The sequence below is a fragment of the Cucumis melo genome, chromosome 6, assembly GCF_025177605.1.
Source record: "Cucumis melo cultivar AY chromosome 6, USDA_Cmelo_AY_1.0, whole genome shotgun sequence".
Classification (NCBI taxonomy): Eukaryota; Viridiplantae; Streptophyta; class Magnoliopsida; order Cucurbitales; family Cucurbitaceae; genus Cucumis; species Cucumis melo.
This window is the reverse complement of record NC_066862.1, coordinates 4,947,785-4,959,053: the sequence shown is the minus strand read 5'-3', so window position 1 is coordinate 4,959,053 and position 11,269 is coordinate 4,947,785. Positions and strand designations below refer to the sequence as shown.

General features: G+C 32.8%; 2 protein-coding genes across 3 annotated transcripts; both read left to right on the top strand.

Annotated features, from left to right (window-relative positions):
• Window positions 1–2,948: 2,948 nt before the first annotated feature.
• On the top strand, window positions 2,949–4,046 carry LOC103483826 (uncharacterized). Its single transcript, XM_017043485.2, has one exon. It carries the CDS (start codon window positions 2,949–2,951, stop codon window positions 4,044–4,046), a length of 1,098 nt encoding a protein of 365 aa, XP_016898974.1.
• Window positions 4,047–6,137: 2,091 nt separating this feature from the next.
• Window positions 6,138–9,951, top strand: LOC103483827 (phosphopantetheine adenylyltransferase). Of its 2 annotated transcripts, XM_051086168.1 has the most exons (7): window positions 6,138–6,424; window positions 7,640–7,779; window positions 7,849–7,920; window positions 8,341–8,400; window positions 9,287–9,381; window positions 9,498–9,567; window positions 9,651–9,951. In XM_051086168.1, the coding sequence occupies exons 2-7, from the start codon at window positions 7,660–7,662 to the stop codon at window positions 9,765–9,767; spliced, it is 534 nt and encodes a 177-aa protein (XP_050942125.1). In that variant the 5' UTR covers window positions 6,138–6,424; window positions 7,640–7,659; the 3' UTR covers window positions 9,768–9,951. The 2 variants fall into 2 exon arrangements, with proteins under 2 accessions (XP_050942125.1, XP_050942126.1); XM_051086169.1 differs by lacking the exon at window positions 7,849–7,920 and having other exon boundaries at window positions 6,190–6,424.
• The last annotated feature ends 1,318 nt before the right edge of the window (window positions 9,952–11,269 follow it).

The following is an 11,269-nucleotide window of genomic DNA, read 5'->3' as shown; positions in this document are numbered from 1 at the left end:
TGTTTGAATTGCGATAAACACCCCATCATAACCCAGTAGTCGAATAAGAAGAAGAATCAAATGGAAAGATAAAACTTGGATAGAATCGAATTAACGAAGTGATATCCAATTTCGAACCGAGTTAGAGATGCGACATCAAGAAGAAAACTAAAAATCTCCATCAATCAACTCGAAAAGAAAAATCTAGACAGAATTAAGGAAAATAGAAATGTTGGTCATCAAAAAACAGCCCTAGCAGATGTGAAGATGAGATTATTACCGATTTTGAAATGGCTGGTCCCCGTCAAAGCGCGTCTAGGTCCGGAGGATAGAGCAAACAGCACAAGCATAAACTGAAGTAGTTGAAGAAGCGGTTACCGAAGAAGACGAAATCCAGAGAGTGGACAAGAGAATGAAGGGGTGGATGAAGAAGAAGAAGAAGAAGAAGAAGATGCAGAACAAGAATGGGGATTTTTTTCTCAATCACAAATCTCGGAGCTTGGCGGGAGGAGACCTCCAATTTTTTCGTTGAACTATATTTGAAAACTGAGTTTTAAAATTATTATATTAATATTTAAATATTTAAAACTAAATTTAACTTTTTCTTCAGACCGATTTAAAACTAAAATATTATATTGATATTTTGAATTTGAGTGTTTGATACAAAGATTTTGTTGTCTAAATTATTGATTATTTTAATTGTTAAAGATAAAAGATTTTATTCTTATTTATAATAATTTATGAATCCTATTTCTTTTGGGATTTTCTTTATTTTAGTTCTATAAATAGAAGTAATCGCTTTCTCATCCATGCATTAGAACTCAAACCATGGAAAACGAAGAAAGTAATAACCGATGCAATCTCCAACTCTCTCTCCGTCCTCCCTTTCAGTCTCCTCCTCCTCCGTCACCTCAATCTCTGTTCACTCTCCATTCTTCGTTTCAGTCTCCTCCTCCATCACTTCAATCTCTACAATCTCTACTCTCTCTCCGTTTGCCAACACAGTCTCCTACTCCACCAACTCAATCTTCACTATCTCAACATCTGTCTTTGCAGCCTCCTCCTTCTCCACCACACGAACGTCTACTATGTGTGTCGCCGCAACCTCCTCATCCTCCTCCGCCTCCAGAACATCCACTCTCTTTCCATCTACTACTAGAGTCTCCTCCTCCTCCACCTTCACCGGCTGAATTTCCATCCTCTCTCCCTCTACCATTGCAGTCTCCTCCTTTGCCATTCGATTATCTACAACCACCGCCAACACAACAAACTCAAAACCAACCACCAGAAATCCCAAAACCAAAACGACAAACTCAAAACCAACCACCAGAAATCCCAAAACCAAAACGACGTAGAACACAAGCAGACAATAGCAGGATCGAGCCACCGTATCCATGGTCGACAGAGAAGGGAGCGGTAATCCACAAACTCGAGTACCTTGAAGCAAACAACATACTCACGATCAAGGGAGAAGTGAAATGCAAGAGATGTGACAGAAAGGATGAGATAGAGTATGAGCTAATAAGTAAGTTTGATGAGATTAGAAGGTTCATCGAAAGAGAAAAGGATAATATGCATGATAGAGCTCCAGATCGTTGGGTAAACCCCATTTTACTGAACTGCAATTTTTGCAATAAAGAAGAATGTGTGGAGCCAATTATATCTGAAGCTAATAGTAATATCAATTGGTTGTTCTTGTTACTGGGAAATTTTCTTGGATGTTTGAAGCTCAGTCAACTCAAATATTTTTGTACTCAAACAAATATCCATAGAACTGGAGCAAAGGATCGTCTTATTTATCTCACTTATCTTGCTTTGTGTAAGCAACTTCAACCCAACTCCGATCAAATCTTTGGCTAGTGAGATATCTTTGTACTTTTCCTAATTACTCTTATCTACTTTTATTTTTTATTTTATTTTTTTGTTGAGAATATTATAATTAACTATCCTTGTCCATTTTAACTTATAAATTTTTATGTGTTATTTAAATTTGTTAACGTTTATTTTTTTTCTTTAATTTTCTTTTACATTGTTGGAGTTATATTATTTCAGCTCTTTATGATGTGAAATTTGGTACTTTCCATTCTTCAATTCTTTTTTTTTTCCCTATAAGTTTGAATCTTGAGTCAAAATTATTAGAATCAAAGATAACAAATTTTAAACCAATAATCATATCTTTTTTAAAATACACGTGAAACTAATTTTTTTTTTAAAAAAAATTGTTGGAAATATATCTATGATCAATTGATGATATATATTTAATTTTCTAAATCTAAAAGGGGCTAAATTCGATTTTTTCTCTTGTTTGAATAGATAGATATTATTTGACTTTATAATAATTTTTAGATCTCATCCTTGTTTAATTTAAGCTTTTTGACATTATGATTTAATTTTTAATTGTAATAATTTTTAAGTTTTTTTTTCAAATATAACAAAATAAATCAAAATGCTTACAAATAAGGATTACAATTTTTCTAGAATATACACACATACGTAAAAGAATTTCAACTTCCATTTATTCCTAGGTAAAAAGAAGATTACATTATTCGATGCTCGTGTTTGCAAATACACAATTTTTCTTAAGTTTGATTTTAATTTAGAAATATAAGAATAAAAATTGGTAAAAAAAAAAACTCATCATTCAAATTAATTATTCGCAAAAAAAGGAATTTTTCCTTCAAGTTGGGACTTGTATACATAGCCAAAAAAAGAAGAAAAGAAATTATTTATACAAAATAGTAAAACAACCTAAATGAAGTAAATAATTTTAATATTTTGCTTAGGTTAAACGAAACTTTCACGATTTCCCTTCAAAAGCCCTAACCTCCTTCCTTCCTTCCTTCCTTTTCTTATTTTCTCTGTTCTCTCTACTTTGCCCTTCGCCGACGCTCCGCCGCCGCCCTTCCTTCTCCTCAACAAGGAACCAACAGCTCGCTCTTCCTTCTCCTCCCAGTTCTTAACTTACAGTCATGTCTAACTTGTTTCGCAGAATCCTTCTACTTAGATCTCCATCGTCAGCCTTTTCTCACGGATTTTCCGAATGTCCGTTGAAATTTTTGAGATACTTATCTACCTCTTCTGAGATTGTATCATCTCCGAAATCTGCTTCGTTGGCTTCTAATGCTGTTCAGCTCAAGAATAATCCGAAGGCTCTTGTTGCGTTACTTGCGAATCATGGATTCTCTGAATCGCAAATCTCTGACATTACCAAGAGGCAGTCTAAAATTCTCTGTCTGAACCCCGAGAAAATCCTATCACCCAAATTGTTGTTTTTTCAATCTAAAGGTCTTTCTTCCCCAGAGATCGTCAAATTAGTGTGTTCAATTCCTTGTGTTTTAACAGGAAGTTTAAACAAACGAATTATTCCTAATTTTGATTACCTTCAAGCCGTGTTTGGAAGTGAGGAGAAGACTCTCATTACCATAAAGCGGTTTGCGGGTATTCTCGCTTGGGATCTTCGAATTTCAGTTGGTCCCAATATCGAAATTCTGAAACAAATTGGAGTGCCGGATTCAAATATTTTCAAATATCTTCAGTACCAGCCTAGAGTGTTCTTGATAAATCCCGTCCGATTCAAGGAGGCTGTAGAGAGAGTTAAGGAAATGGGATTCAACCCTCAGCAATTGCAGTTTGTTGTTGCTGTTTTTATTCTGCGAGCAATGACCAAATCTACATGGGATAAGAAGGTTGAAGTTTATAGGAAATGGGGATTGTCTGAAGAAGAGATCCGTATAGCTTTTAGAAAGAGTCCTTTGTGTATGGCATTTTCTGAGGATAAGATTAATGGTGTAATGGATTTTTTTGTCAACAAATTGGGATGCGAATCATCTTTCGCTGCTAGAAGACCGATTTTACTTTCACTTAGCTTGAAGAAGAGGATTTTGCCTAGAGGCTATATTTATCAAGTTTTGCTGTCAAAGGGTTTGATTAAGAAACACGAGAATCTTGCTTGGTTCTTTGAGTCTCCTGAAAAGCGTTTCATAGAAAAATTCATCAACCCTCATACAGAGCAGATTTCTGGATTGTTGGAGTTGTATGAAGAGAAATTAAAGGATTATAGAAGATGAACAGGTTCCATCTCCTTGAAATTATAATATTTAACTGTTTTTTTTTTCTTTTTTTTTTTTGTTAGTTGATATGAGTAGTGACAACTAAAATTTAAGGATCGACTTGGTATCTTTTTCCTCTCTCTCTTTTGGTTCACCCTTAGTTTGTATCTTCTTTTATGGCTTCTGCATTTGTGTTGTGTTAAAGATAAATATAAATTTTTTGAGATCACATCCTTCTTTAATTTATGCTTTACAAGGGCGAACAATTCTTTTTAGAAAAAAAACTTTGATAGGTTTTCAGTAAAAGATGGGTTATAACTTATAAGGCAAGAAATTTAGGACTTCTTCAAAACTAGAAATCTAACTTTTACCAAATGGTTTTACAGTGATTTTGGTTTTGGAATTTTGCTAAAAATTCAAAATTTGTACCCAGCAAAAAAAAAAAAAAAAAATACAAATGATGGTAAGAAATTGATAAAATAATAATAGTAAATAAGTTAATTTTCATAACTTGAAATAAAAAAGGAAAATGGTTGCTTAATTTCAAATTTATTGATACATTACAAAGGTAGAAAATGTTTGTTACTTTTAGTTTATATATATTCTTTTAGTTCCTTGGAAAACAAATAGTTTAATAGGAAACAAAAACAAATTCTTCATTACTAGTAGTTTTGATTTAAAACTGGAAAATATGCAATAATGTTTTAGGGTATGATGTTTGCCTTATTACTAAATAACTAACTTAGTTTGTTCATCTCTATTTGAACACGAAAAGAGATCTTGTTGTTGTGACCGTGGAAATAGCAAATATGAGGATAGAAGAAAAAATAGCAAATTGTTATATTGATTTGATTTATGGCAAAACTTACTGTCATAAAATATTTTTTCACTTTTTTTGGTCCAAAAATACCCAATCATAATATGAATATTGTATATTTGTAAATACACTTACTTATGCGAAAAATTATTATATTGTTCCAAAAATTATCATCAACAAATTAACGAAAATAACTTCAAATCTTCAATATTAAAGAATTTCAAATATTCAATTTTTTATTTTTCGAATTATAGATTCAAAATTGAATCCTAGCAAAATATAATGCAATATCCATTAATTTCATCCTTTTCTATTTTTTACATTATTTACCAAAATGACCTATATAAATTAAATAATTTTAGATTAAAAAATAACCTTTTGTATTTTTTCAAGTATTTACACAAAAATTATCATAAATTAGTTAGGTTTAAATTCAAAATTCAATCCCTCTCTAAAATCATTTCAGATATAATGCAATAATTAATTATTAGAATAAAAATTAAGGAAAAATAAATTAAAAGATTCAATTTGAAGCAACGATGAAAAGTGATTTTAACAATCGATAAATAACGAAGATAGTCATGTCAACAAAAATTTGAATAATATTGATTTGAGGAAAGAACGGTCAAAATATTTATGTAACAAAGTCGGTTAGCTATTTATTTCATCGTCTTCTTCTTTCCTATCATCTTTCTTATTTTTCAACTGTGATTTTACATCCTTAAATCTTTCCATCATCTTTCATTTTTTTTTCTTTCACTGTAATTTCTTTCCATCGTCTTTCTTTTTCTTTTATTTTTTTAATCTAAATACAAAAAAATAGCAAAATCGAAAAAAATCTTATATACAAAATCGAAAAAATCGTTTGGAATAGACAAATATAAACGATCGTCTAACCAAATTAAACAATCGTCTAACAAAATTAAAGAATTGTAGCATATCTAAACGATCCTCACACGCGTTGTTGATCGAGTATTTTTGTTGTTTTACACGGTTGATCTTTGTACTTTTTCTATTTTCGAAATTATTCTATATATATTAAATTTTTTGTCGCTTTTTTATATTTTTTTTAAAAGACTCCTTATATTGATTTAATATCTTGGTAGTTTAACAATTTAATACTATTGAATTATCCCTTCGTATATTATAGAAAAAAAGAATCTTAGTTCATAAACATTTTGAACGATGAAAAATAATAATTTAGTTTTTAAATTTTAATTACTAATGATTTCATTTAATCCATGTATATATTTTTAGAGGAAATCTGTGGTTCTTACTATTTCCTTTATGAATTTAGTAAAGTAATTTTAGTGATTGATGTCAACCTATATCTATCTACCAAGAAATTTATTTTACCGATGCTCCGCCGCCGCCCATTTTTCTTTTCTTTTCTCTCACTGCTTCATCTTCTTGTGGGGTATTTGTAGTTTTTCTCCCATTCTTCTTCTCAGCAAGGAACCAACAGCTCGCTCTTTCTTCTTCTCCCACTTCTTAACTTACAGTCATATATAACTTGTGCTGTTTGCTCTATGCTCTGGACCTAGACGCGCTTTGACGGGGACCAGCCAGTTGAAAATCGGTAATAATCTCATCTTCACATCTGCTAGGGCTGTGTTCTGATGACCAACATTTCTATTTTCCTTTATTCTGTGTGGGTTTTTCTTTTCGAGTTAATTGATGGAGACTTTTAGTTTTCTTCTTGATGTCGCATCTCTAACTCGGTTCAAAATTGGAGATCACTTCGTTAATTCGGTTCTATCCAAGTTTTATTGTTTCCCTTTGATTCTTCTTCTTATTCGTCTACTGGGTTTTGATGGGGTGTTATCGCAATTCAAATATTGATTTACTCGTTTTATTCCGTTTTGTTAGTTTTGAGCTAACATGCTTTGGGTTGCTTTTGATGAAATCGTGTTTCGTCGCTTCTTCACTTGTAATGATTTTCTTTTGAGTTATCCCATGTGACGGGAAGTCGGGCAAGGGAAAAAAGGGATTCGTTTCTTTTTTAGAATATCTAACATTTGGACTTCTAAGTGTATGTTGGTCGTTTGAGAATACCCTTTGTTTTGAAATTTAAAAACAAAAAACCAACAATAGACCGAGATGGACCGAGAAATTATGTTAAGAAAGTCTCTACTATCTACTTGACGCGTTCAGCACCCCAACTCACGATCAGTACTCGTCTCCGGCGACTACTAGTATTTGAGAGAGCTTGGTAGAGGACGAGTGTGCATGATGTGAACTTAGTAGCGTTTGACTTGATCGACGTTGTTGTACAAGTGTAGTAATGTATCCTAATTTGGGGTCATTACAAAAATAAATTCATAATATATATGAAGGGGGAAGTGGCAGCAACCAATGAAGAAGGGTGTATTGTTTCTGAATTAGAATTAGATACTCTACAGATAAGTATCCTTTTCACGCTGATTGCGATATGATGCTGTTCGTTTCAAAGTCTTTTGTTTAGTTTGTTATGTTTTTTTGTTAGTATTGGGGTTTATCAAGTTTAGGGTTTTTCTTTGATTTTAGAGGTAATTACGGCCATAGAGATTCTTTTAGCTAAAGGTTTTTTTTTGGGATTTTCATATGATCTTTGTTCCCTAAGCAGTTCCTGCTACTAATTAGCGTTTAGGTTTAATGAATTTTTAGTAGGTCTTATTTTTCTTTTGATGTTACTTGACTTCCGGTTAGTAATGATAATAACATGAGTAGAATAAGAAGTTAATACGCTGATATTAGCCATATAGTTTAATAAGTTGGCACGAACTTGATTAAGGTTCAACATGGGTAAATGTAGATTCCCAGTAGTCCCTAGAAATGGCTATCTCGGAGGATTCCACAATCAATTACAAAATCTCTCCTCCAAATTCATATGGATCTGTGGTTCTTGGTGGTACTTTTGACCGATTACATGACGGTCACCGTCTTTTTCTCAAGGTATCTCTCCTCTTCATTTTGAATGTTTTTCTTGTTATTTGTTGAGATATGGTAGATGGTGGAATTCAGGCTGCAGCAGAGCTCGCAAGGGATTGGATTTGGATCGGAGTTTGTGATGGTCCTATGCTAAACAAAAAAAAGGTCTTAACTTCATTTCTGTTGAATTTCTTGCTGCTTTATCCTTTTCAATCTTAATCTATATTTGGACGCATTGAATGAAATTCCACTCAGTTCTGGATTAGCTGATATTAATTTTAACAAATCTGCTCAGTATGTGTTTTACAAACTTTTGATGCGTTGTTTGTTAGTTTTACAACATATTATGTCTGTTCACGTGATCAGCACGAAGTTCGTCCTGCAGAATGTGCTGGTTGTTAACATCAAAATTTTCCTCTTGATTGGTAATAAAAAGAAGAGACAATCTGCCACTTATTACAAGTGCTCTAGGTGGTTATTTCTTTGATCTGATTTTTAAAGCTGTTCGACTTATGGCCTCAGTGAAATTTTCCTTGTTTTTAGAACCACGGGATTGGGATGGTCATCTAAATTGCTGTTTTGCAGTTCCCGGAACTTATACAACCCATTGAGGAAAGAATGCAAAATGTCGTAAATTATATCAAGGTACTTAATTTAAGAACCTATTTCTTTGTCACTTTGTGTTTGCATGCCGGTTTTCTTTGTGTACCTAATAATGGAGAATTGGTAAAGTTGCTTCTTGTACTTCATTTTAGCAAGAAGAGCATTCAATACTGTTCTTCTGAATCTTTGGATGATCCTTGAGGAAATAATGTCATTCACGAAACTATAAGCTTGCAAGAGTTTGTTTCGACTGTAACTTAGCTGCATGAAACAGTCCTGGATTTCATGGACCATGAAGTCTACTTGGGGCTCTTTGGTAGGTTGGAATGTAATCAAAATTACTGGGTGTTTGTGATCCTTAATGGGATGAGTTTGTTATGTAATCCGAAACCCATATTTAGATTGAGCATTTTGGGCCCTATATGTAATACAAAACTCATTAAATTTCGATAGTTTTCAATTCAACACTCTTTCTCATTGTTTTTACGTTTTACGATCTTATTTACATTCCGTCTTCGATTACTCACATTTTTCAATTCTTCTAATTCCGATTGATTTTGATTACATTTTAGTTCTCTAGTTGGAATCTAATCAAAATTATTAGAAATATGAGAAGTAGGGAATTGAGGGCAGAACAAAGAATTAGATAGTGAAGCGTCAAAAGGTAAAGAGGGTGGAGCTGAAAACTCTGGGAAGGGAATGAGTTTGATATTACAAATCGGGTCCAAAATGCTCTATCTAAACATGAGTTTGGAATTAAAACCCATTACATACCCATTCCATTCCATCCTCCCAAACATGCCCTTTCTGCCATATGTTCTTGAAAACGAGCTTTATCCCCCATTGGCTCTGCTTCGTATCATGTGAATGAGTATTATTTTCAATGCTAGTTGGATGTCCCAAGTAATGTAAATCGGCGATTTTGCAGTCTGTGAAGCCCACGCTGTTGGTAAGCGTTGAACCTATCGTTGATCCATATGGTCCATCCATTGTCGAAGAAGGTTTGGAAGCAATTGTTGTCAGGTTTTTCCATTGCTGTTTTATTTTCTAGTAAATCCTTGATATTCACTGTCGATTTGATGGCTGATGACGTTCTTCATCCAAGCCAATAAAACACTCACTGGGTTTTCCTTCCGCAGCAAAGAGACGTTACCTGGTGGAATATCGGTTAACAAGAAGCGATCCGAAAATGGCCTCTCGCAACTGAAGGTCCAAGTCCTTCTTTCGCATCATCTTTGCAGTACAAAATATTCGGTATTAAATTAGCATGATTTGGTGATTTCTGTTTGCAGATTGAAGTTGTAGATTTAGTTACTGAGGAGTCTGGGGATGAGAAACTGAGTTCATCAATACTAAGAAAGCTTGAGGCAGAGAAGGCTGCCTCTGCCTTACAACAACAGACAGAATAGAAACACAAAACCAAATATTATTACTCATGAAGCCAACATTACATTATCTTGTTTTCTGAGTATTTATCAAACTTATACACATTATCAATTAATCTTTAATATCGATGTCGAATCTCTAATTTATAGATATCTCGATATATTGACAGGATATTTTAATCTTAATCTTACACGCGACTTCTACACATATTTGTAATTCAATACATTTCTTGATCTATTCAATGGTTGTAAAATACTTAATGCCCTTTTATGTAGTGAATGTAATATAATTTAATGGAATCAATTAATTAACCAAAATTAATACTTCTCCACCCTATTTCTTCGAAAAGCTATTAGGTTCTTCGTCTATATTTTGCGACACTTATTTCTTTGCCTTCTTCTATGTCCAGTAAAGGCAAGTGAAACACAACTTTCTGCCATAATACCTGTTAGTCGTTGATGCGAAGGAGGAGATTTGAAGATATTTTTGCGAAGTAAAAGTTTATTCTAATTGTTTGTTATTTCTTCAATATTAATTTTTTTTGTTTTATTGTTTATTTCTAAAAGATTTTAAAATGGAAATCAAGTTTTAGAAATTAAACAAACTTTTGAAAACAAGTTTTTTTCCTTTCGAATTTGGGTAAGAATTAAAATGTTTATTTAGAAAATGTGAAATCACGGTTAGAAGACGATGAGAAAATAAGAACAATTTAAAAAAACTAAAGATAAAAATGATTAACAAACAAACAGTTGGTTCATATGTATTGATAGAACAATAGAAAAAAGCTAAAACGAGCATAAGTCAACTTATACTATTAATCTCGAAGTTTGTCTTGAGTTTTCTTGTGAATGATTAATGACCATGGCCTATAACCTACTTCTTCTTGATTTGGTCTCGATGTTCTTTGAGCTGAAAAAAACTATAATGAACATAGCTCAATTGTCATAGTGTTCACATAATACTTTGAAGTTTGTGTTGAGTTTTACTTTGGATGCTTAGTGGCCATGATCTCGATGTGCTCTGAGGTGACATGGACACAAAATTCTCATACTTGTCTAGTTAAGCTAAACAAAAAAATAAGTTAGTCAAGTCTTTCATTTGAAAATTACTTACTTTAGGGTGGTCGCATGAGGCTATTTATAAGCCATCATCTAGCACACATCTACATTTACTTGTGACGATAGTTCCTTGATTCAACTTAGTAACTTTTCAATTTGTATATATGTATTGGCTCGAATGCAATAACATTTTTCTCTTGGGACGCACACTCCCCGCCTCTTATCAGGTACCTTATGCGGGGGCTCATTCAGAATCTTGGGTTTTTATCTTGGACAACTTTCACGAATACTGATATGTGAAGCTTTTGATATTTGACATCGATATCTTAATATTTGATTTTAAATGTATTGATATCAAATCCATCAATTGACGACATGTCAATATTTTAACTATTCAATTGACATCAAAACTTAACTTCGGTGTTAATTACTATTTTACTAAAAGCTTCCAATTTTATTTCAATTCA